Raw genomic sequence first — 22,372 nt, 5'->3', positions numbered from 1 at the left:
ACCAACTGAAAGCTAAGCTTAACATTGAGGGGTTTTGTTTGTTTTAAATGCCACTTCCCCTCCCTTGCTGCAACAGAACCTCAGCACAGAGGCACGCTGCATCCTCCAGGTTCTCATGAAGCTGTGCCCTTCTGGCATAGGAGCTCTACTCATCCCTCTTCTCAATGCAGCACTGAGTCACGAACATCAGCTGTAACAAACAGAATTTGGCTTTACAGACACCACCTCCTACACCAGAGACACCTGGAGAAAAGATCTTTTGCTGTGGCAGTGGCTCTCATGGCAGCTGGGCTCAGCAGGCAGAACCTGCAGTTCTCAAGAGAGAAAAAAAAGTCTCCCAACAGCAATCTCTGAGGAGGAAAGGAAAACCTTCATGCTATGCAAGGATTATCTCTTGACACAATTATTTGAATGGAAGCAAAATAAGAGACAACAGAACATTAATTCGAGTTATGGGAGCACCCATCAATGCTCACCCTATGCAAAAGGGATCTAAAACAAAAAAGTAGGAGACATTCACGTGCCTCTTGAGCCCATACAGAAAGATGAAAAATAACTCAGAGCCTACTGCCTTCCTGTCCTTGGGCCCTGCTCCCTCTCTCCACTCTTTCTGAACTTTATCAGTAAAGAACTCAAGAACACTTCAAGCAGTCTCATATTCTCTCCAGTATACTCTCCTCTCTGTACATAGGCACACTACCACAAAAAATTTCTTATGCCCACATGAAGCTTTAAGGCCAGACGAAAGCATTTTTTAGGACAGTGCTTTAGGATTCAAGCTGCACAGCCAACAACGTCCTGCTCCATAATAAGGAAGCAGTGGTCACTTTCCTCTTGCGCCAGGGCCACACTGGAATGAAGAGAGCAGCTTTGGGCTGTGGCAGCAGTCACACAAACACAGCTGAGGAGATGGTAAGCAACCAACAAATGCCACCATGCAACAGCCTATTCAGTATTTTTGCTTGTTTTGGAGATCTGAGTCCAGCAATACAGCCTGCTGTTACTCTTTGGGAAGTGTTCTAACCAGCTCAGTACCATCTGCACATCTTTGACTTACCAAGAGAACAAGGGCTCCCAGTTCCTTCATGCCAATCCCATAGTGACAAAAGTAAGACCCAGAGAGGCCCAAAGACTTCTACAACAGCCCTCAATTACATTCTGCTCCTACAGACCCAACAGCTTGTTCCAGGGTTTGCAGCACCAGCCAACATACAGGGCAAGCAGGAGGGAGGCTCTGCAGCACAGAAGTTTGTGGGCACCATGCTGAAGGTACGATTTCTATAGTATCACGACAAGTTGCAAGGGACAGTGCTACTCCATTCCAGGCACTATGCTATTTTCTGCATATGAAACAGAAGAGAAGTTTCAGGGCAACTCATACTTCAGTGCAGGTTATTAACAGCAGGAGACCCATCCTCTGGTTCTGCACAGGCTTCAGGAAGGGAGGGAAAATACTTCCCATACAGTCAAATCCCCTGGCAACAGTCCTGAAGTCTGACTACGTGACACATAAAAATGAACAGGGTACTGTCACTTCTGTGGAGTTACAGTTTGCCAGGCAGCTAATAGAAACAGTAGGATGGCTATAAGACAGCTCAGCCTTTGAGATTTGAAGGAACTCCACCACTCCCTTTCATGAAGGGATCACTTCAGATTCCAAACCAAGCCCCACCAAGCAGAGCACTCACTGAATGACATAACAGCAGCACTTGCAGAGCCCAAACAGAAGAGTACAGCTCCTTCAGGGGCACGCGAGGTCTCTGCAGAACAAGCAGCACAGCAAGCCAAAGCTGCAAGCTCCATCTGATGTTAACCACAGAAACCAAACCAAGGATTGATGTCACAAGAGCAGAGAGAAGTGGCAGGTTCAACAAGACGCAGAGCTTCGAGGTGAGACCAGAGGCATACACCACAGCAAATTAAAGACTTTTGCTGCTGGGACACCGGAGAAACAGTCACTTCTTACAGCACCGTCTGGGGGTAGGGCTGTGTCACCTGCAGCAGCTGATGTCTCTGGCTGGCTGGCTCTTAGGGCAGTGCGAATGCCTCACCGCATGTCACAGACCACAGAGGAAAAGTAGCAGAGTTCTGAGAAGCTGGGACATAGTGACATGGAATGGCAAATGTAGTTATATCTTTGCTAACAAGGATGAGTTCAGGAAGCTTCTTTGAACCAAAAGCAAGTGCCTCATTGCACACGGCAATGTACTGTGCTAATGCTGGCAAGAGAAGAGACTTCAACGTTTTGAACATAAGATACCGAAGATCCAATTTGCTTTTCTATATTTTTTCTTCATCTCTTTTTTATAACACAGCCACTTTATAAAATGAGCATTTAAGGTTTGCTACCTTGCAGACCAAGGGTCTGACACACTGCTGAAGGCTTCAGCCTGAGTCAAACTCACCAAGGCATACTTATTGAGGGAGGTTCAAGTCCAAGCAAAGCCACTCAGTCTGGAAGTTGATTTTAGAATCAGTGAGTTCAGTTCTATTAGTAGAGTTGGGAACAGCTTGGATTTTTTTTAATAGCAAATCCCATAAATGCTTAATCTGATATCCTGCAGGAGATTTTTTTTTATGCAACTGTAGAAACCACAGGCCCAACCCCCACTGGATTTTTGTTTTTTATATGGCTGCTGCATGACTAGCTGGCTCTTGCTAGCTTCCTTTTCATACCCATTTAGGAAAGCAGATATACACTCACAGCACAAAGGCATTATAACAAGGAACATAAAGAAAAAGTCTGGGTTTTCTTTCAGAAAGCAGTCTTTAAATTAAGAGGAAATATATCCAGTTACCAGAAGCCAGAGAAACAGGGCTTTAACCTACAGCATTTCAAAAGTGATGAAAATGGAGTACACTTTAACACACTTGCTACAATTGCCAGTTACATTGAAAATAACTATCAGTCACACAAAGGAAAAAGCCTCCACGAGAAAGTCACCAAACTGTTAGCTCTGCCTGCAGCGACATCACAAAGCATTCACAAAGGAAACAAAAGATGTGCCTTAAACCTCCCGAGTGGCACACTGCAGCTCTGCCTTGCACCCTGCAGCACCAAGGCATACCCAGAGGGCTGGCAGGCCTCTCCTTGCCTGCCCATGTAAAACACTTCGCTAAGTGAGATCTCTTAAAACCTTGAAATTCAGCATCTTTCATTCCGTGCAATTGCAATGTACTGTCTGGTTGACTTCAGTACGCCAGCCAGCTCTGCTGACCTAATTCCTACCATTATTCTGATGCTAGGAGACAAGCCAGGTGTTCCTGTAGCCAGACAGAACATTTTTGCCCTAAGCCACCAGTGATGCAGAATTTGGTTTATTTCACTCAACCCTCCCCCCAAAGCAGCCTTAGTATTAAAGCAAAGGCAGCTTTGAGATCCTCACTCTGCTTTTCGACAGCACCTCTTCATATTTATGGTGGCATTTAAGGCCTGCACACCATAAAGCAGGACACATTCACACCATTAAAGCACCTCTCTGCCATGTGCTCAGCACAAAAGAAGCTCTGAAGTTATCTGTTGGCAGATAGACTGAGTTCAGTCCTGCTCAGCCATCACTCAGGGCATTCTTCCTGCCCACATGCTTAGGAGGCACTTCTTCCCATCCATCTTCCAAATTTCCACCACCTTGCTTCATCCATTCCAACCCAACGTGTTCAGCCATCACAAGGACTTGCCCAGAGGAAATTTTCCTAAAGGAAACACTGATGAAGCTTAAGGAAGAGCTGCATGAATAGCACCTCAGCTGCTACCAGAGCCTTGCTGTCAAACTGCGAACACAGCAGCCTACCAGTTTCCAATTACTCCTGGGAAACATTCCTTAATCCTTCACCATAGTCTGAGTAATGCTGCCTTCCACGGGAGCTCTAAAGGCTATTAACCTTTCAGGTTGCTGGCTCTCCCATGACATCCTGATCATGTGAGAGGAACACAGGTATGTGCTTTACATACAGGATGAGTAAAACGGGGATCATCACTTCAGAAATGCAGCAAAGCCACTCCCTCTAAAAAAAGTTCAATGACTCCTCTAAGGTCTATATTTAGTGGTCAGCATTTGCTAGATGTTTCTGTCACCTGCACAGTGGAGTACTCAGCTAGAGTAACATAAAACAAAGATCAAGATGTAAAACACTCTACTTGCCATAAACATAGGCGTTTTGATTCACTAAACTCTCAGCCATCTTACAGAACTACTGGCAGAGGGCAGATGGATTTTCCATCCTTTCCCCCCTTCTAGCTCTAAATTAAGGCAGACTCAATCTTCAGTAAGAGTGACACCCTCCAGCAGATGCAGGGATGCTGACAGAGCAGGACAGCAGACACACCACCCTCAGCCACAGCACAAACAGAAGGAGGATTGCTCGGCAGCATGCGGGAGAGCCTGTGCTGCACACCCACTCACAAGGCAACGTGCCAGCCTCGCTCAGGGATGGAATTCAAGCAGGATTTATCCAGGCAGCCTGCCTGACCTCAGGAGTGTGATCTGCCTGACAAAGAGTGCCTTCTTAGTCATCCCCAGTGTCACAGCAGAGCCTTGTCTCCTGAGACATGGCACCCAAAGAGTAATGCCCAAGGAACAGCAGATCCCACGTGAGGTGGCACAAGTGGTGGTGGGGAAGGTGTCACTGCAGCACCACTGATTCACCTGGCAGCACGCAGATCAGCAAAGCACTGCAGCAGGAGCGAGCAGTGCTGGAGGGCACACCGAAGGACACTGCTGCTCAATAAGCAGTGCCAGGGGACACAGGAGGTGGACTGGCAGCTAGAGGCAGCATCAGGAAAGGATGATGAAGCAGAGAGCATAATATCACTGTCCCAAAGGCCAGGATCCTATTGATTATAGGGATTTTATAGAAAGCTACAATGAAATAAGCTTTGTAGAGCTTGGCCCCAAAGAGCAGCCCAGGTGAACTAGTCATTCAGTCAAGGAATGCTTGTTCTGCCACCCCATGCCCGAATCCACGTGCACAAGAAAAACTGCACTGCAAGAATTCCCTGGTCCTTGACTCCTCAGCAGGTGCTCCAGGTGATACAGTCACCCCAGCAGAAATATTTTTGGTGAGTCTTTACTGCACGAGTGATTTCAGCATTTCTCTGAGCTCATCCCTAGATGATGAGTGTACCAACTCGATAAAATTATGGAAAGCAGACCCTCAGGTAACCAAGGCTGAATTAGAAACTGTGTGATATTAACAGCTATTTTTCTACAACCAGATTCACAAATAATATATATATATATATATATATATATATATATATACACATATACACACACACATATGTACATACTGCCACAAAATCAGCCATAGCTTAGCTGCCATAGGAAGCTCAGATCAGAACACACACCTAGGAAAAGTGGTCCTTCTTCCCATTTCACATAGGAAAATGCTTTCTAACATCCAAAGGATGATTTATATCCAGGAACAGCAAATTTCCTGCATGCCCTGGGCAGCTGGGCTATGGCTGCTTTGCAACAGTCACATTATGTATTCAGCTGGCACCTATTCAACCAAGCCTCCTGGTACAAGAGGGGCACAGGGAAGAAAACAGTGCTAGAGGAAGCAGTCCAGCTCACAGTCCTTTCAGGATCCAACAAGTTCAAAAGTTACCTTAGTGTCATTCAACCCTATTAACTACTCAAGTAATTTACAACCAAACTCAGATTCAACATCCAGTGTTAAAAAAAAAAAAAAACCACACACAAAAGTGAGACTCATAAAGCAGACGACACGCTGCCAAGCTTTCGCTGTCGGCATGCACAAAAGGTTGAGCTGATCCTCACTGCTTTTAAAGTTCACGCTGCAAGAAACCCGTTCCAAACCAAGATCCTGTACAGTGGAAATAACTGCATCCTTGCTGTCATTGATTTCCACCTTAATGAACAAGGATTCACTGGCTCTCTTCAAAGAGTAATAAGACTCCTGCTTTCCTGATGTCTGCATTACTGCACGCCTCTCAACTGCAGCAGTCTGGAAAATCCCAACCTCTGCAAGCCAGTTGAGGAGTGAGCAGCTATTCAGTAGCTACTAACACACCCTGAACGGAAAAGAATCTGGTTTTCCCTTTATGCCAAACATCTCCTGTGCCTAGGAAAGAACTGCTGCACAACTCTGTACAGACACTAAACTGAGTGCTTTCAGAAGTGCAACAAAATATGGTTTATCTTTTTCTTGAGCAGGGGTTCTCTCTTTAGGCTCCTCAACTACTCACAGCACCTCTCATTAATATATGAGCACATAATAATGGAAATATGCATATTTCATTTTGTGAGCCGCTCTCACATAATGGTGCTGCTCTTAGGACTCCAGCAAGTGGATTTATAAAAGTCCAGACACTGCACTGCTGTGCATGAACCATTCATCAGTACTAATTTATCCCCTGTACGTGCCTTATTTTGTGATATTGTGTCATAGGTCTTTGTCAGTATTTATGAGCCAAGGAGGAACATGGCAATTTTTTTATAAATTGAAGAATAAATTTAAATGTGTGCAATGGTGTGAGCTGCTGTTGGTATTAAATACCAGCTCTACAAGTGCTTGTCTGAGGCAAATCTGGCATTATATCAAAAATCTTGATTTATATGAGGCCTGCTTAGTGTTAACTCGTAACTAGGAAAACGTAAACGAAAGCATCACTGGGTGTAATCAGTGACTTACAGCCACTGTGGGTTAGGCAACCATTTCCTTGTATGCAAGAAAGATGTGACAAAATGTTCAAGTCACTGCTGAGAGGATGTGCAGAGAAAAGGAAGACAAAACACAGTGACAGACAAAGCTACAGGGCAACAGTAAGATTCGCAGAAGCTATTTTTTCCTTTTTGCTCTTTGATGTCGTAATAGAAGAATAAACCCCCACAGCTTCAGAAAAATCTACCGGGAAGGGCTGACAACTGCCACAGTGACATCTGCAAGGGTAAACATGCATGCATCTATGAATGAAGCAGCTATGAATGAAGATGAATAAGCAATGGTCTTTCCCACAGAGGAAGGGCAAGGCGGGCAGAAGCCAGCCCTCCGCAGCACTGCACTATTACCTCTACAGGTAATTTTCTCTCACACGACTCTGTGGCAGGCTGGGTCTGGTCACAGGCCAACAGGCAGCAGAGGGGATCTCACAGCCTGGAGTGCCACATCCCCCCAACACAACCTACATCACCTCATTCTACCCGACTAACCAAGCCAGCCAGGCCGCAGAGCAGTGTGCCCGGTGCTGGCTGCTAACAGCCCAGCCCGTAACGAGGAGCTCCGCTCAGGGCCGCCCCAGCTCCTCACCTCAGCCTGGGGGCGGGTAGCGAACAGGTGGCCTCTCATCACCCAGAGGGCATTTCCAAGAATCGATCCTGTTCCCAGCGTCCAGTCCTCCCTGTTGGATCACCCCAATCCCCCCCCCGCCCCGTCCACCCGCTCTCAGCACCGTCACACTCTTCGTTTTCCAGGAACCCGCCCGGCCGAGGGGCGCGGGGCGGTGCGGCCCTCAGGCCTCAGGGCCTGGAGGTGAAGGAGACTACAACACCCAGCAGGCATTGCGGCCGGGCCAACCAATCAGCCGTCGCGCCGCGCCTGACGCAGAACCGCCGCAGCCAATCGGCGGAGGAGGAGGAATGTCAACAAACACCGGCCTCGTGACACCGGGCCGGGACCCCCGGCGCCGGGCGCTGTACTGGGGCCGCGTCCCCCAGGCCGCCTTCCGTCCTATCTGCCCACAAACTGAGGGTTTCCGTTTCACGCTCTGATCCTGCAGGGTTTTTCCTCACAGAAAGCATCGCTAATGCCAGAGAAATAGAACCCTGCTAGGCCACGAGGTTAACAAAATGCTCTGGGGAAAGAAAAGTCATTGGAGCAGTCATGTTTCAGAGCCCTTTAGATAGAGCTGGTTTTGAGGGAAAAATCAGCTGTGGGAAACCACAGTCATCTAAAAATGCCTGCTGCAATTTTTAAACACTTACTGATTGCCACAAGGACAGCAGAAAAACGCTGATGGAAATCCTCAGGAACGGAGGCAATCATATGCTACAAAGTCATGCTCACACTATTTCTATACTGTCCGGGAAAAATGAAACTTTCAGACCAGAGAAAGAAAAACAAGAGGCAGGAGTGCCCAGAGCAACTCCTGCAAGTTTTGTTTCTAACGTTTTAAGAACTTAAGAGCTTCCAGCACATTGCACTTTGCTGCATAAGCATCCTGAGAACCGGAGTCCCCACCCCAACTCCCAGCTGCAGAAGTTCTAGCCTCCAGAGCACAGTCCGTACACAATCTGTCACATTGTCCAAGGAGAACAGAGAAAACAGAGCTTCCACTATCTTGAGAGAAGGCCTTTTCCCCAGAACACATACATTTGATTACAAACATCTGTTGAAAAAAACAAAATGCCAAAAACTCCACTCAACCTCACCCATATCTAGAATGCTTTGCCATAATTGAATGTACTTACCTGGAAGTCATACAAGGCAACGATGTTCTCATGTTTCAGTTCCTAGAAAAAATTAAACAAAGACAATAAGCTCAGAGCAACAAAGGGCATAGGTAACAAAGACTGAAAAAGGAAAAAGACCTCTGTCGGCCTTTACCTTAAGTATTTTAATTTCCTTGCCCAGCAGAGTCTGTGATTTTGCAAGGTTCTTCTTGTTAATGCATTTCACAGCTACTTCCAGCTCAGGTTTCTGAAAGCAGAAAAGTGCACGTGTAATTCAAGAGCATTTCCCCATTAGCACAGGCCAGGTGAGCAGCCTCCACCAGGGTGCTGGCACTGCTGGAAGGCGTCCTGCAGCACCAGAAAAGGCCCGTGCTCTGTGCCCCAATGCATGTTCAGACTTGCCTCGTCCCAAGCTGTGCCAGCACAAGGAGAAAAGCCCGAGGTTTGGGGTTTTGTTGACGATTATCCCCTTATTTAACCTCTAGAAATAAACGCTGTGGGAACCACGGCTTATGCCAAGACCTAACACCGGCAGGCCCGCAGCAAGCTGGCTTTCCCTGCGCTGTCCATCGAGCCGCTTCCCCTCCCGGTGGAGCACGGCGAGAGGCAGAACCGCGCCGAGAAGGAGGCGAGGACAAAGCGGGCCTCGCCGCCACCTGGAGCGCTGCCCCCAGCCCGGCACGAACCAGGCGAGAAAAAAAAAAAAACACGGTAAAAATCGTCCGAAGGGCCGCTCACCTCTTTGTGCCTGCCTTTGAAGACGACAGCGAAGGCTCCGTGTCCGATCAGGTCCTTCCTGCTGAACTCAAACTTCCCCACCGTCTCCATGGCGCTGCGGGCGGCGGAACCGCGGCCGGGACAACTTCGGGGCCGGGAAGCGGCGCTGAGGGCTGCTGGCGGTGATGGAAGAGCTCCCTCGAAAGAAAATTAAATCTCTCCCAATCAAAAGACGGCGGAACGGCCTCCCCCCCCCCTCCTCCTCCTCCCGGTGAGCAGTCAGGAGCTGGAGACTCGCTGGAGGGGGAAAGCCGCTCTCCTGTCAGCCCCTCGGCAGCTCGGCATCTGGCTCCGCTCCCCCGCCTCGCCTCCGTCCATGGGCCGCCTCTGCCTGCGGGGCTGCGCGCTGCTCATCGTTGGCGGCCGGGAGAAGTTGGCTCTCAGCAGCGGGCCTCCCCCATCTCCTCCTCAGGACGGCCGGCGCTGCTCCTCCGGCGGCCGCTTCAGGAGCCTCTCCCCATGCCGAAGCCCGGCCCTGCCCGCCCCGCAGGCGCGGCTTGGCTGCGAGTCCACCTTAAACGCGATCCACCTTAACTCCGAGTCCACCTTAAGCGCCGATCCACCTTAAGGACCGCCTGCGCCCACCGTCCTCTCGTATCCGGCGGCTCGGGGTCACCCCGCCACCCCTCCGGGCCTCCCCACCGCCCGCGATCGGACAAAGCTGCGCGGAGTACGGCGCCAACGGGAAAACAGCCGGCACCGACGGTGGCCGCGCAGGCGCGGTGCGCGACAGTGGGGAGGCGAGGCACGGCACGGCACGGCACGGCACGGCACGGCACGGCACGGCACGGCACGGCACGGCACGGCACGGCACGGCACGGCACGGCACGGCACGGCACGGCGGCCAACTGAAGCTCCGGGGGCCACAGCCCGACCATTTAAAGGCGCCGTCGCCGCCGGCACTGAGTCACGGCACCCCCGCTCGGCGCGGTGCTGCTGGCGCTGCGGGGGGCTTCTTCCAGTGCAGCCTGCCCGTTGTCCACAACCCTGAGACCTCCAAAGTCTTTCAGAAATGACCAAACAAATGGCGAATTTCTCAACGTTTAGCCCAAAAAGCACCTGCTGGGCCGCAGGCCTGCCAGCACCCCTGGGTGCTCCTCCTCCCCCTGCCCCTGGCCTCACACAGTGGGCTCACTCACCTCTGCTGCTCTCTGTCGTCCTCTGAGGGCGGCAGGACGGCCCTCGGTCCCCGCACCCAGGGCTTCTTTCTATATCCCTTACACACACCGTGTTCCTGTCTGCATCCTTATCAAAGCGCCTACACAAGAACAAAATATTCCAGCACACATCTCACGACCTGTTGTGCATTTTGCTTTTTGCTCACTGGTGTGCCACTGGTTGGTGCTGGTAGGATGCACCCAGATGCCATCAGCTCTTCCTGTTGTTGTAACGTGGCTGTGCAAACAAACAAGGCTCTCAAACAAGACAAAGCTGACGTGCGGTGCTGAGGGTGCTCCCTATCGTGACACCCAAAAACTGTGGTTGTCACTGCTTGGGGAAGAAGTTGGGAACAGGCAGTGCCTCTACCCCAGGCCTTGCTCTGAAGCAGCGGTTGGAACAGCGTGTGGACTGTGGGCTGCTGCCCCTCGTGCTGCAAAGCTCACGGTGCTTAAAACATTGATGGAAGAACGGCAGTGTGCCCCAGACCCAGATACAGGCATTGCAGTGGTTGATCTGAGGTTATTTGCACCTCCAACTCCAGCAGTGTGAGCACGAGTTTAGAGGGATTTGTCCACGTGAGGAGGACAGTTTGTGCATTCGGCAGTGTCTGTTGGGACCTTTGAACCATCACAAGGCTGGGGTTTGTGTGTGATTTCAGTGCTGCCAAGCCTCACAATTAAAAAAAGGTTACCTTTTAAAACTAGTGTGCTTCAGCTGCTTGTGTGCTTTCTCACTCCGAGGCCCGCGCTCTCCACAACTTCAGGCTTTTGTCAGTGATCACAAGGAGTTATTTTAAAAGTAAACACAGTAAAATGGAAAGCATCACAAAACTTACGAAATCAAAATCAAGCTAATCAACAAGTGACAGGCACAGGAATTTGCCGGCTGTGTAAGAGCCACTGCTGTTAACACAGAACATAACGCTTGCAAAAATTTAAGGCAGGAAGTGAAGAATGCATGTTGAAACGTTTCAAGTTGGCAAAATCTCATATCCTCCTTCTCTGGGCAGCAGCCATGGCCCCAGGGCCAGATGCTCAGTGCTGCACAGCTGTACTGGGACCACCGATGCCCTCAGCTGCTGCCTCCATGGTGCCATCACAGCAGACATGCAGCTCCTGTGCACGGCACAGAGGAGGCTGATATGAATGCTGCTCAACCAGAGGCTGAAATGTCGCAGTGGTGAATGTTCTTTGTTGTGTACTGCATGTACTTGTTTGTTCCTGCGTGTGCTGAGGGCTGCAAAAAGAAATGTGTAATCTAAATAGGTTTTATGAAACCTGCATTCTAACGTTGCCTTTGGCACACGTGGCCAGGCAGTAAACTCTCTCCACCGACATTTATTATCATTCTAAGCAAAGTGCTTTTGTTTATAAGCATGCCTGAAGGTTCACTGGGCAGCATTCTGGTGGATAAGCGGTGCTTCAAAGCAGCACAAAAATACTGAAGGTACTCAGAGGTCTCTACAAGGATCAGGACCAGGTGGTGCTGGATGCTGTGTGCACACCTGGTGCCCAGCATGACCTTGGTATTGACCACTTAACTTTTGTAGTGCTTAAAGGGCACTCCAGCTTGTCTTCCAGAAATAGACTAATGAAAATATTTCAACAAATTTTGCAGAGATTTTAGATTTCCAGTTGGCAGCTAGTGAGGTACAATGCTACTTGACAGCAAATTCGGTTTGGAGTGCATCCTGCAGGCACACGTTATTAGCAAAATGCTTGTTGATGTTGGAACAAAGAGGGCTGAAAGACTTATTAATTCATAGAATTCCTCACAATATTTTTTTTCTGTGGTTTGCTGATTAAATACTTATGCTCTATCAATTCCTTCCTGATGTCCAGAATTGAGTGAGAGTGTATTTAGGCCAGCATCCAACGCATGTAAATTCTGCTTTCCTCTTGTAGTCTCCCATTTGCTAATGGTATGAATGCTATCACTAACAGGTATCCAGCTACTTCCTCAGATGGAGGCAAAACACACAGCACAATTTACTAATGGATAGCTGAGGTAAGGCCTACTGCTGTGATTTACGATGGGTGGAGAAAAACACAAGCATACACCCAGCTGTGGGAACCCTCACAATATTTTCTCAAAATTCTTTTGCAAGTTGATGCAACTTTATCCTTTTCTGTAATTCACATGTGAAGACAAGCAATGAGGCAGCTGATATCCTGGTGGTTCCAATGATACTCTTTTCCAATAGCGTGTTGTAATCAGCAGTCATAAATATATCTGTCTACAGGAATGCAGGAGTGCCGTCCTTACCTCAGGGCTGCAGAGGTACACTGTAGCTATCTCTGCCCCCGGCTCGGTGCTGTGGAATTGGTTAAAGCTACAGGATCATGGGGGCATTATGTGTGAACAAGAAAACCCAGCAAAAAGATTTTGAAGGAAAACAGAAGAGAGACTTTCCTCCAGGCTTAAATTGTTCTCTGTCCAGCCTGTGGGTAAATTAACTGTATGCTCAACAGTGAAAGGTGTGGGGGGAATCCTTGGCTGGATACAATCATACAGAGCAGGTTATTTCTATCAGCACATATCTCTTTTGACATCAAAGTTCGGCAGTACACAGAGGGAATCTCCATGGCACTCCTTTGTAATCTTTCTGTGTATGGTTGTTGCCTCACAGAGGCAATAAGGTCTCAGCCAAACATACCAGTGCTTCTGGAAGAAGGGAAATGCCAAACTGTGAGGCTTGAGCACATGAGCAAGATGTGGCTGCACAGGGGCTGAGACTGTTAATTGGCTACACATCTCCTTGTCATGTGAAATGGAAGCTTCAACCTTAAGATGAGCTTTAAGATGAGCTGTGGTGCAGCCATAGGTGGACACAGGCAGTGCTGCTCTGGGTAATAAATCTGCATTGCAAAAATGGCAGCATCACATCTTGAAAATTATTTTATTTCTTGGCCAAGAAAGATGGACAGCCTAGCACGAGAGGAGTGATAAAGTATGGCTTAGCTTCAGAGCACATCTGGATGAAAAGCAGATGCTATTTTTGAAGATTAAAAATTGAATTAAAATTTTGATGTATTTAAGCAGTAACACACACATACGCTTTCCACAAACTTCCTAATAATCAAACCTAACCAGAAGCGTCCGGGCAGAGCCAAAACCAGCCTGAATGCTGGCATTTTTGCCAGATCCAGCAGGAAGGAGCAAAAGAACTGAATACGCAGTCCTTGGCTGAGAATACCTTGGTGGAAGGAAAACACATAGTTCCACTAATATCTACATAGTAAAAGCAAATATTAGCTTAGCGTTAATGGAACAGAAGACAAGCTGCAGGCTGTATTTAGTGGAAAATAAAAATTACACCTTTTAATCTTACTCATTGCAGATACCTGTATCTAATTTTGATTCCGGCCCAACTATCGGTAAGGGCAAAACTCAGATCTCAATGGCACAGCACCAGGCTAAGTGCGTGCTGAATGCAGCCATGTCACAGAGCCTTCCTGGAGAGGCTGACTGGCTAAAGTTATTTGGAGCCCTGACAACATCCGTAAGTTTACAGCAGTGCTTTAGGTTATGTTAGCAGTATTTGTTCATGTCTCACACAAGATCTATGGAAACAGCATTCCAGCTCCAGGAAAGCTCTTTTATCTGAGAAAGGGAGTGATGCCCCACTCACAGCAGCAGCAGCTTTTGGTGTTGGAGGCTCTGAACTAAGCAGTGGAGTTCAGAACCTGCAACTGACTGCTCACAGCTTTGCAGTTGTGCACACAGCCAGATCAGACCTTTAGATGGCACCTAAACATGGGACAGCATGGCTGGAAGAACCGAAAGTTTGAACTCAAAGCACAGACTGCATTCCAATGGCAGCTGCCCCTCATGTCACATGCAGGAGAGGAAGTACTGCTTTCCCTGCACTTCCCTAGCCCTGTCACATTCAGTCTGGATTTATTTACACTGGGGCCCCTTTATTGGTTAATAACACTGAGAGATTTAACCAGCCACTCAATTATCCTGGCAGGCCAGCTCTGTGATATTTTATTACCCCCTCCCCACATGTACACACCAGCTCCCTGAACAGATTTCATGAATTATTGAAGGTGATGTTTTAATGCACTCAGCAAGGTGCTCTGGCAAGGGGCTCCACAGGTTCCCCTGCATTTTAGTATCAGATGCATTTCAGCTGCTGGCAGAGGGCAGCGGGGCTGTACTTAGCATTCAAACCTGTAAGTGCCCACGTGAAGAACCATTACCTAACCTGTCTGTCAAACAGCTGATTGCATTGAGGTTTGCCAACGAATGAGAATCTGCAAATCTTCCACTCAGAGGAGTTTGTTTTCAGACTAATGGGAAGCTATTGCTTGCCAAAGTGCACACTGCTTGCCTGTGAGTCAGCAGGTTATCATCACACAGTTCCTTACATGATGTGGGGTCCAGACAGGGTACAAGCAAGTCCATCACCAGCACCCCCAGCACCCCACCTGCATCCTTGCCATGCACAGAGCCCCTGAGGTCCATCCTGGAGAAGCTGAGGTTTGTCAGGAGGACAGTATTCAGGTAGGCACTACTCTTTACTCATCCCATGTAGAGACAGTGGAGAAGTTTGCAGACACGTAAATAACAGCTGTTTAGATTGTAGCAGTGAGCAATGCACACAGGGATAGGACAAGATATAATGAGGTCAGGCAGCAATGAAGGAGCTCTGTCCCTAACATCTCATTGTGTGGTTGGGTCTGGATGCAAGTAGGCTGCCTGGGCAGCAGAGCACTGCAGCGTGGGAGCATTTTTGGAGCAGGTTGGGCAAGCATCTGGCAGAAATGACACAAGCAAGGTCAAAGCACAGCCTTGGACAAGCTGAATGCACAATGCTCACCTCCCTCCAGCCTCACAGTGGTTCTGAGCAGAGACTGAGAACATCTCAGCATAAAAGCAAAATAAGAGCAGTTAGGACTAACCCTGGCCTTGGATGTTATCATTTCAGCTCCTACACATACAAAGAAAGAGCGGTTGGGAAAAATCAGGCTCTTCCCCTAGACGTGTTATCAATCAGCCTTTTCAACTGACAAGGACAGGGAGCCTCAAAGAAATGTACAACTGAGCACAGGTGCACAGTGTAGTAAGTCTTGACACTGCTGAGATCAGCATGCTCACTGCTACAGCCCAAAGAAATGATCCTTCATCTCTCCTTCCTAGAAATATGCAAAAAGGGACGATACTCCAGCACAGGAGCCCAAAACAATGAGGGGAGGAAAACTTTCCAGTGGAACATCAGGAAAGTTCTACTGTTTAGTGCTTCCAGACTTGGTTTATAGTGAGAAAAAAAAGAAAAAAAAAAAAGAAAACAAAAACCAATGACAACCACCAAACTGAACATCCAGGTCTACTGAGACATCTGATTTTTAATTTTTTTTTTCCTTGCTCAAATCTGACATTTTTGCTCCATAACTGAACACCTGGACACACAGCTCAGTTGAATCACCTGGCTGGGGTTGAAGATATCCTGCTGACAAATGAAGGATGAGTTTCTGAAGGGCATTTAGGCTCAAGTTCCCTGGTTCCTGCCTCTTCAACTCATCTGTGTAAATGACAAGGTCTGTACTACTTTGATTTTGGTAGCAACTGTAATACAGTAATTGTTACATCCAACTAAAGATGAGAAATATATGCATCTCACCAAGCAGCGCTGGATTTGTTTGCTCTTTACCAGAGGCAATGAGGTGCAGTCACCAATAAAAACATATCTGAACAGAAGTGAGAGCAAAAAGGCTAACCATGATTTAGGAATTCTCTGCCCTTAGACAGTGCTCCCCTTGGGTAGGTACGAGCAGGGTGAGTTGCTCAGTAATAAGGCAGGATAACCCTAGTATTTCCCAGCAGAAGATTCTGTTTTTGTTGACACAATAAAGCATGACTGGATGCGATCACAAGGTATATGCAGGCACCCAACCTGGCAATGCTGGAAAAGATCATTCAGAACTGTGAGCGCTACAGAGGCTTTCCATGACTCATGAAATTTCAGTCAAATGTTCCATGACTCATGCATTAACCTCACAAAACCCAGAGGGAGGAGAAGCTACTGGGCTGCTGGTTGACAGGAGGCTGCTTAAAACTAACACAGCATAATGAGCAGGACACCAGTGTACTCTTTTTGTCTCTCGGGAAACTTGTAAAGAGTTGTATCCACCCACATATTAACGGGGGACCTGAGCTGAGGTTGTGCAATTAGGATGGGATGTTTTTACAGCTTCAAGGCTTGAACAGCAATATTAATATAACCCAATTACAGAAAACATACCCAGATGCAACAAACCATTAATACGAGCTTATATTTAAACGTGCTTCTCTTTTATTCCACTGCAAATAAACAAAATGAAGAGAGAGCAACCAGAAAGTAGCCTTAAGTGAACCACATGAGAAATACCATAACCAAGGTTGGCTTGCCTTCCTTCTGCCACAACGCTGTACGCTTGTTGAACTCTGTAAAAGGAACAGCCTGATGCAGAGCTGGCCCTGTGCACAGAGCACAGAAGTGCAATCTGATTGCACCCATTAATTTGGAAATGCTTCCAAACTGCGTATCAGAGGCCATAGGAGCACCTGGTTCTATGGGATGTTCTGTGGGATGCTGGTTGCTGAACAGACATCAATCCAGAAGAGCACAAGGGGATCAGCAAAGGAAAGGGTGTCCACTGGGGGATTCCCAAAGGATAGAAAGTGCTCTGTAATTTTTAATTTGGTATTCAGTCCCAACCTAAATTTTCACATACCTGGAATCCTGATGGTGTATTTAGAATTCTGTTCTACAACCATAATAATGTAGACCCAAGTCCAGAGAGCAATGCAAACATGTTGCATTTAAAACATCACAGCCCGTTTGGTTCAAGTAATTACACTTTGCACCATTCCAGCAAGGCTAAATATTAATAGAAATATAGCTTCTGGGAAAGAAAATAAGGATGAAGAAGAAAAGTAGGAAAAGGGCGCTGTATAAGAGGCATCAAGGAGAAAGAGTGGAACACTGGAACTATTTGGTACAAGAGAACTTGTTTATTTTTTGATGATGACATTATCCTGTAGTTTATAAGATGAGGATCTGTCATAACTTCCTTTAATCGCAGAGGTTATATTGAAAATCAGATTTTTCTGTAAACAGACCACTTTTAAACTAACATAACATCTTCCATGAAATAACCTCCAAGCACTTCATAGACCCCAGATCAAACGCTTTCAAGTGAGACCTTTCTCACCATGCAGGCTGTCCTGCTGAGAGCAGGAACCAGAGAATGTAACATCTCACTTGCATACAAACCTCAAGCCTCATCCAGAGGCAACAAAGCCAACTGCATCGACCTGTGCCAGCAGAGGACCCAGTTATTGCCAGTCTGCATGTTTAGGAACAAAATCAACCTGAAAGCTGTGCAGCTACTGTGACATTAGTTTAAATGCGTCTTGTGACATCAAATTAGACCATGCTAAGAAATGTGCTGCTGCATGTATGGGTACAGCTGTTGCATAAGGCACGGGAGCAGTATCCCTGTGATGATGACACAGAGCAAGCCATTAGGCACGAGCAGGGAGAGCAGCCACAGCAAGGTGTACACTCATGTTCTCTCCTGTGTGCATGCCTTGTGCTGACCATTGCATGTGGATTGGAGCTGGAAGGATTACATCTTTCTAAATGTGCAACGTAGTTCTTCTTACAGTGAGCTTCAGCATCTCTCTATACACAATTAGGATGCCACAACAGCATTCAGAGTAAAACAAAAACTAACAGGAACAATCAAAATAGAGCCACCAACAGCCCCTGAAAGTCAGCATGTCACTGAGGATGAGCTGCAGCCCACAGAGCCACCCATGTCAAACCAACCTTGTTTGATTAGAGAAATTCTGTGGCTAAATTCAGTTAGACAAATACGCCCTGCAGCAAGCGATGCCATTTTAACAGCATAAGTGTACTCTTATTTGAATCACAGATGATCTGTTGTTGCATGACAAATCAGTTGTCCTCCCTATGATAATTTAGCCAGATCTCTCATGGCCCAGAAGAGGCACATGTCTGCCTGCATCACACTGGAAACATCTCAGCTCTCTCTGTCAGCACAGCTTTGCCCACATAAAGGCTTCACTATGCATGGCAGTAGTAAATTCCTTAGCATCCCTGCCAGTAGCAGGCATAAGCAGTAGCTGACCTGAGTAGCACATGCATGCTAGGTTTGGGCTGGCCCTTCACTGCGTTCCTTTAGCAAAGTCCTTGCCAGCTCTTCAGCTTTTGAACTTGCCAACATTAGACTATTTTGATAGTGGGAATGAAGAACCACTGTGCTGCTGAGATATTTTCCTGACCACCTCTGGCAGGGGACAAGATGCAAACACTTTCAGAGGAAGGTAAATAAGGCAGCATTAGTCCAGTTCTGTGTCCAGTTCACAGTGACTGACTACGCACTGCTGGCTTACGTAACATCTGCTCTTTTTTGTTGTTGTTCAAGAAACCAAGGCCTCTCCCACATTGACACGTTAACTCCATTGAAGCGCAGTGCCCCTTATCAGCCGGCTCCTTGTAACCGGTTTGCTGTGTACAGGTGTTTTCCAGGAAGCTCCCAACAGTACACCCAGTGCTGGCTGCAGGAGCAGTTATCGATCAACTGCTTCTAACCAGACAATGATAAATACATAACCCTGAAAAGAGCTTGTGTCACATTGAAAAAGGAAAGCTGTTTGCCAGAGTTTTCTCCCTGCTCTCGTTCCTTTGACCTCAACCCTCTGCCAGTGCAGGAGCCCCAAGAACAGGAGGGATTTAACTTCTACTGCCTCCTCGAGTGTCAGCAAACAGCAGGGTCAGGCCACCCTGACACTTTGAGCTGTAGCATTTCTAATGTGGACTTAACAGAATTGATCCACCTTTACACGCTGCTTGGAATATCTGCATTTCTGCACATACATTTCTTGCAGCTCTGCCAGGCATGCCATTCCACTTTGTGAAGATACCTCAAGTCCTCACACCATCTCAGCAGTGACCTCAGGAAGAAGCAGAGAGCTCAAGGAGCTGCCAAAACCCATCCTTTCTGAAAGTGCAGACAGCTGCTGAAGCAGACAAACGGTGCTTCTCATCTGTTTGTGTGCAATGCGTGCAACTAAAAAGCAAGTCAGGAAAATCCTTGTCTCTGACAGTAGGTTTTTCCTGAAGCTCTTGAAGTTTTTAGTAATTTTACAGTTAGCTGAAGTAAAGATGATTTAATTTAATATCATAATATAGAAATAAGGGGAGTGCTGCATGCTGTGTAAAATGGAACTCAGGAGACATCTTCTGAAGTACAGCTTGAAGAGAAAGTAATTATAAAAGGTGGTTAAGACTGTAGAGTCAGTCCCTTACATTTCAGGGCTAGTGAATTCCTGATACGAAATTTCTGAGGAGAAAAAAAAAAAAAAGAATTGTGAGGCAAATGGAAAAATCCCACATGAACTGGAGAAAGCAGAGTTTGTCAAGGAAAGGAAGTTACTCAGCACAGACTGCAATGAGGGAGGGCTGGCAGCAATGTGGTGCTCCAGGCATAGCAGAGGATCCACAGCCCTATTGAGAAATAGGAACGAAGAAAGGCAGAATTCACACACGAGTACATGGAGATGCCCAGGCCTCAGTGACCAGCCCATGCACCAAAGATAGCTTAAGTCTTATCCCAGACTGCATCACCTGCAAGATGATGAGAACTTGCACAGGAACTTGCAAAAACTGGTTGCATTAAAAAAAAAATTAAAATACAACCAACAACACCCGTAACAACCAAGAAGAAAAGGAGGAAGACTCACAGCTTATTGTACAGCCTAAATACCATCAGCACATCACTCAGAAAGGATCCAAGCAAGGTATCAGGGCAGAAGCACCCACCCTCCATGTTACAGCATCCTGCTCTGGGACCAACCCACTGCGGCAATGTGGGCTTTCCTGGGACCCTCCAAACTGCAATCTGGCAGGATGGCATGCAAACTCCTGGTGCTAGGTATGTCTGTCCCTTCTTTATCCCCTCAGCATTGAAGAGGCCCCTGATGACAAAGCAGTGCAGCTTTGTTGCTGAGTTCACACTTTGTCTTTTCAACTGTCCTTTTCCTGGCCCTACCAAGTGCTGAAGCACATCAGCTTCCCTGGGACCAAGCAGCAGAGATCTGAAGCTCATTCTGGAATTACTTTGCAAATATCTCATCCATACGATAGCTCCACTCCTGGAGAATCACAGCCTTCCACATGACTTTGAGCTTGGGGCTTTCCAACAAAAGCCAGTTTGTATTGGTGTTTTTCCTCCCTCTTTCTCCAGGAGTGCTGAGGTATTTGAGCACAGACAAACATCTAGCAGCCCAGGCAGTAACAGAGCTCCAGCATTTGTGGTGACACTGTGCTGCAGGAGACTGTGCACAAAGCACACACATTCTCCATTTGACACAGGGAAAGTCTGAGGGTTTTTTTTTGTTTTGTTTTGTTTTGAAGGCCAGATTTCAATCGCCCTCAGTCATTTTCTCCAGCTTAGAACCCAGATGTTAATTGTAGGTATTTCATCTCGGCAGGGCCGTGAAGCCAGAGCCAGCCCAGCAGAAATCCCACACCGCCAGGCTCTGCAGCAGTTGGCACTTATTGCCTGAATGGAAAGAGCAACAACCAAGCAGAAATATTTGAACTCCTCTTTGTTCCTGGTAGGGCTCTTGCAGCATACACGAGAGCAGATTGCATTTGTTTTGGCTGGGTTGGAAGAAGCAATGCAGAGTGCCCAGGTATGAGCTGAATGCAGCATGCAACAGAGGCAGTTGTTGTCTTGGCTGTACCCACATGCACAGGGCTGGAGCACCAGCATGGATGCTTTTATCAGCCAGGGAGAGCTGCTTCCTGGGGCCTTATCAGGCTGCAGGTCAAGGATGTGTGTTTATCGGGACGAGCAACTTTGGCAGTAAATCTTCTGCCTGTGGGTGTGCACAACTTAATCTGCTACCAGAAGCCACCAGTGACATAAAAACATTTGAGCAGTCCAGACACAGACGTATCTCAAATCTGCTCCAGTTTGACCACTAGAACAAAGCACCAGGCAAACAGCAGCACCTTCAGAGCAAGTGCATTTTTCTGCCCTTATTTCAGAGCACAGCACTGGAGGGCTCAGCTACATGACCCATTTATCCCCACTTTCACATCCATCTGCAAGTCCAAACATACAACACCGTTGCTTGTAGGGCCCATTTGCCTTTACAAGCAGTTCCAGCAGGGTCGCCTTGTATTTGTTGCTGTGGAACCCCATGCAAGACACTCACCCTCCCCAAGAAGCCCAGGAGCAGAAGCCCTACCACCTGCAGCCCCAGAGGTTTTGTTCCACTGATAGCACTGCTGCAATTGCAGCAGCCTGTGGAAAAACAATTGCAGCTGCTGGTCAATGAGTCGGACTGCCTGGCAGGCAGCCCAGGGAGACCAGAAAGAAGGGGACAAAAAAATGCCCTCCATCACACACTGCTACAGAGGCCCACCTTCTAGCTGGCTGCCCCAAACCCAGGATTTCTGGATCTCTGCAACAGGAAGGGGCTGCTCATCTATCACCATTAGAGTACAGGTCCTGGATACATCATTTGCAGCTGAGTTCATTTCCTTTTTTTCCCCTCTCCTTATTGCTCACCCTGACCAAATTTAGTGTGGTTCGCTAATTAGTGCATTTCAGTTTTCATTCTGCCATGTAAGAAAATCCTCTCTACATCCTGATTGTAAGAGGAAAGAAGCGAAGGAGAGATCTCAATAGCATCTCTACCATTCCACCACAGATGGGCTCACCCAGATGCTGCAGCTGCACAAAGCAGTCCTGTGCTGCAGCACTAGGAACAGCAACCCAAACCTCCAGAAGTTCAGTGGGAAGATGGATAATCATCAATACTGAATTATTCTGCAGCGTTTGTCCAAGGACTCCATGCTTCTCTATGCCGAGTTCAAGTGATGCCAGGGCCTTGCCACAGCCAGGAACAGCAAGGTGCTTTCCCTTTGCTGTCAGCAGCACAGTTACACCCCAACAGCTCAGCATACACCTGCAGAGCCCAGTCCATCCCAAACA

General features: G+C 47.6%; 1 protein-coding gene across 4 annotated transcripts in view; it reads right to left on the bottom strand.

Annotated features, from left to right (window-relative positions):
• The window catches only part of ULK1 (unc-51 like autophagy activating kinase 1), a 90,705-nt gene that overhangs the window by 63,580 nt on the left and 4,753 nt on the right, over positions 1-22,372 (bottom strand). For 3 of the 4 annotated variants that reach the window (XM_052690837.1, XM_052690840.1, XM_052690838.1), the window contains exons 2-4: positions 9,153-9,329; positions 8,569-8,661; positions 8,433-8,474 (exon numbers count right to left, since the gene is read on the bottom strand). In XM_052690837.1, coding sequence (XP_052546797.1) covers positions 8,433-8,474; positions 8,569-8,661; positions 9,153-9,329 — 312 coding nt within the window. Of the gene's footprint in view, positions 1-8,432; positions 8,475-8,568; positions 8,662-9,152; positions 9,911-22,372 lie in introns of those variants that run through there. The other variant, XM_052690839.1, reaches the window with a different exon arrangement.

This window comes from Tympanuchus pallidicinctus, unplaced genomic scaffold, assembly GCF_026119805.1.
Source record: "Tympanuchus pallidicinctus isolate F22 unplaced genomic scaffold, pur_lepc_1.0 scaffold28, whole genome shotgun sequence".
Taxonomy (NCBI): Eukaryota; Metazoa; Chordata; class Aves; order Galliformes; family Phasianidae; genus Tympanuchus; species Tympanuchus pallidicinctus.
The sequence above is the reverse complement of the archived record's forward strand: the minus strand, read 5'-3'. Positions and strand labels throughout refer to the sequence as shown.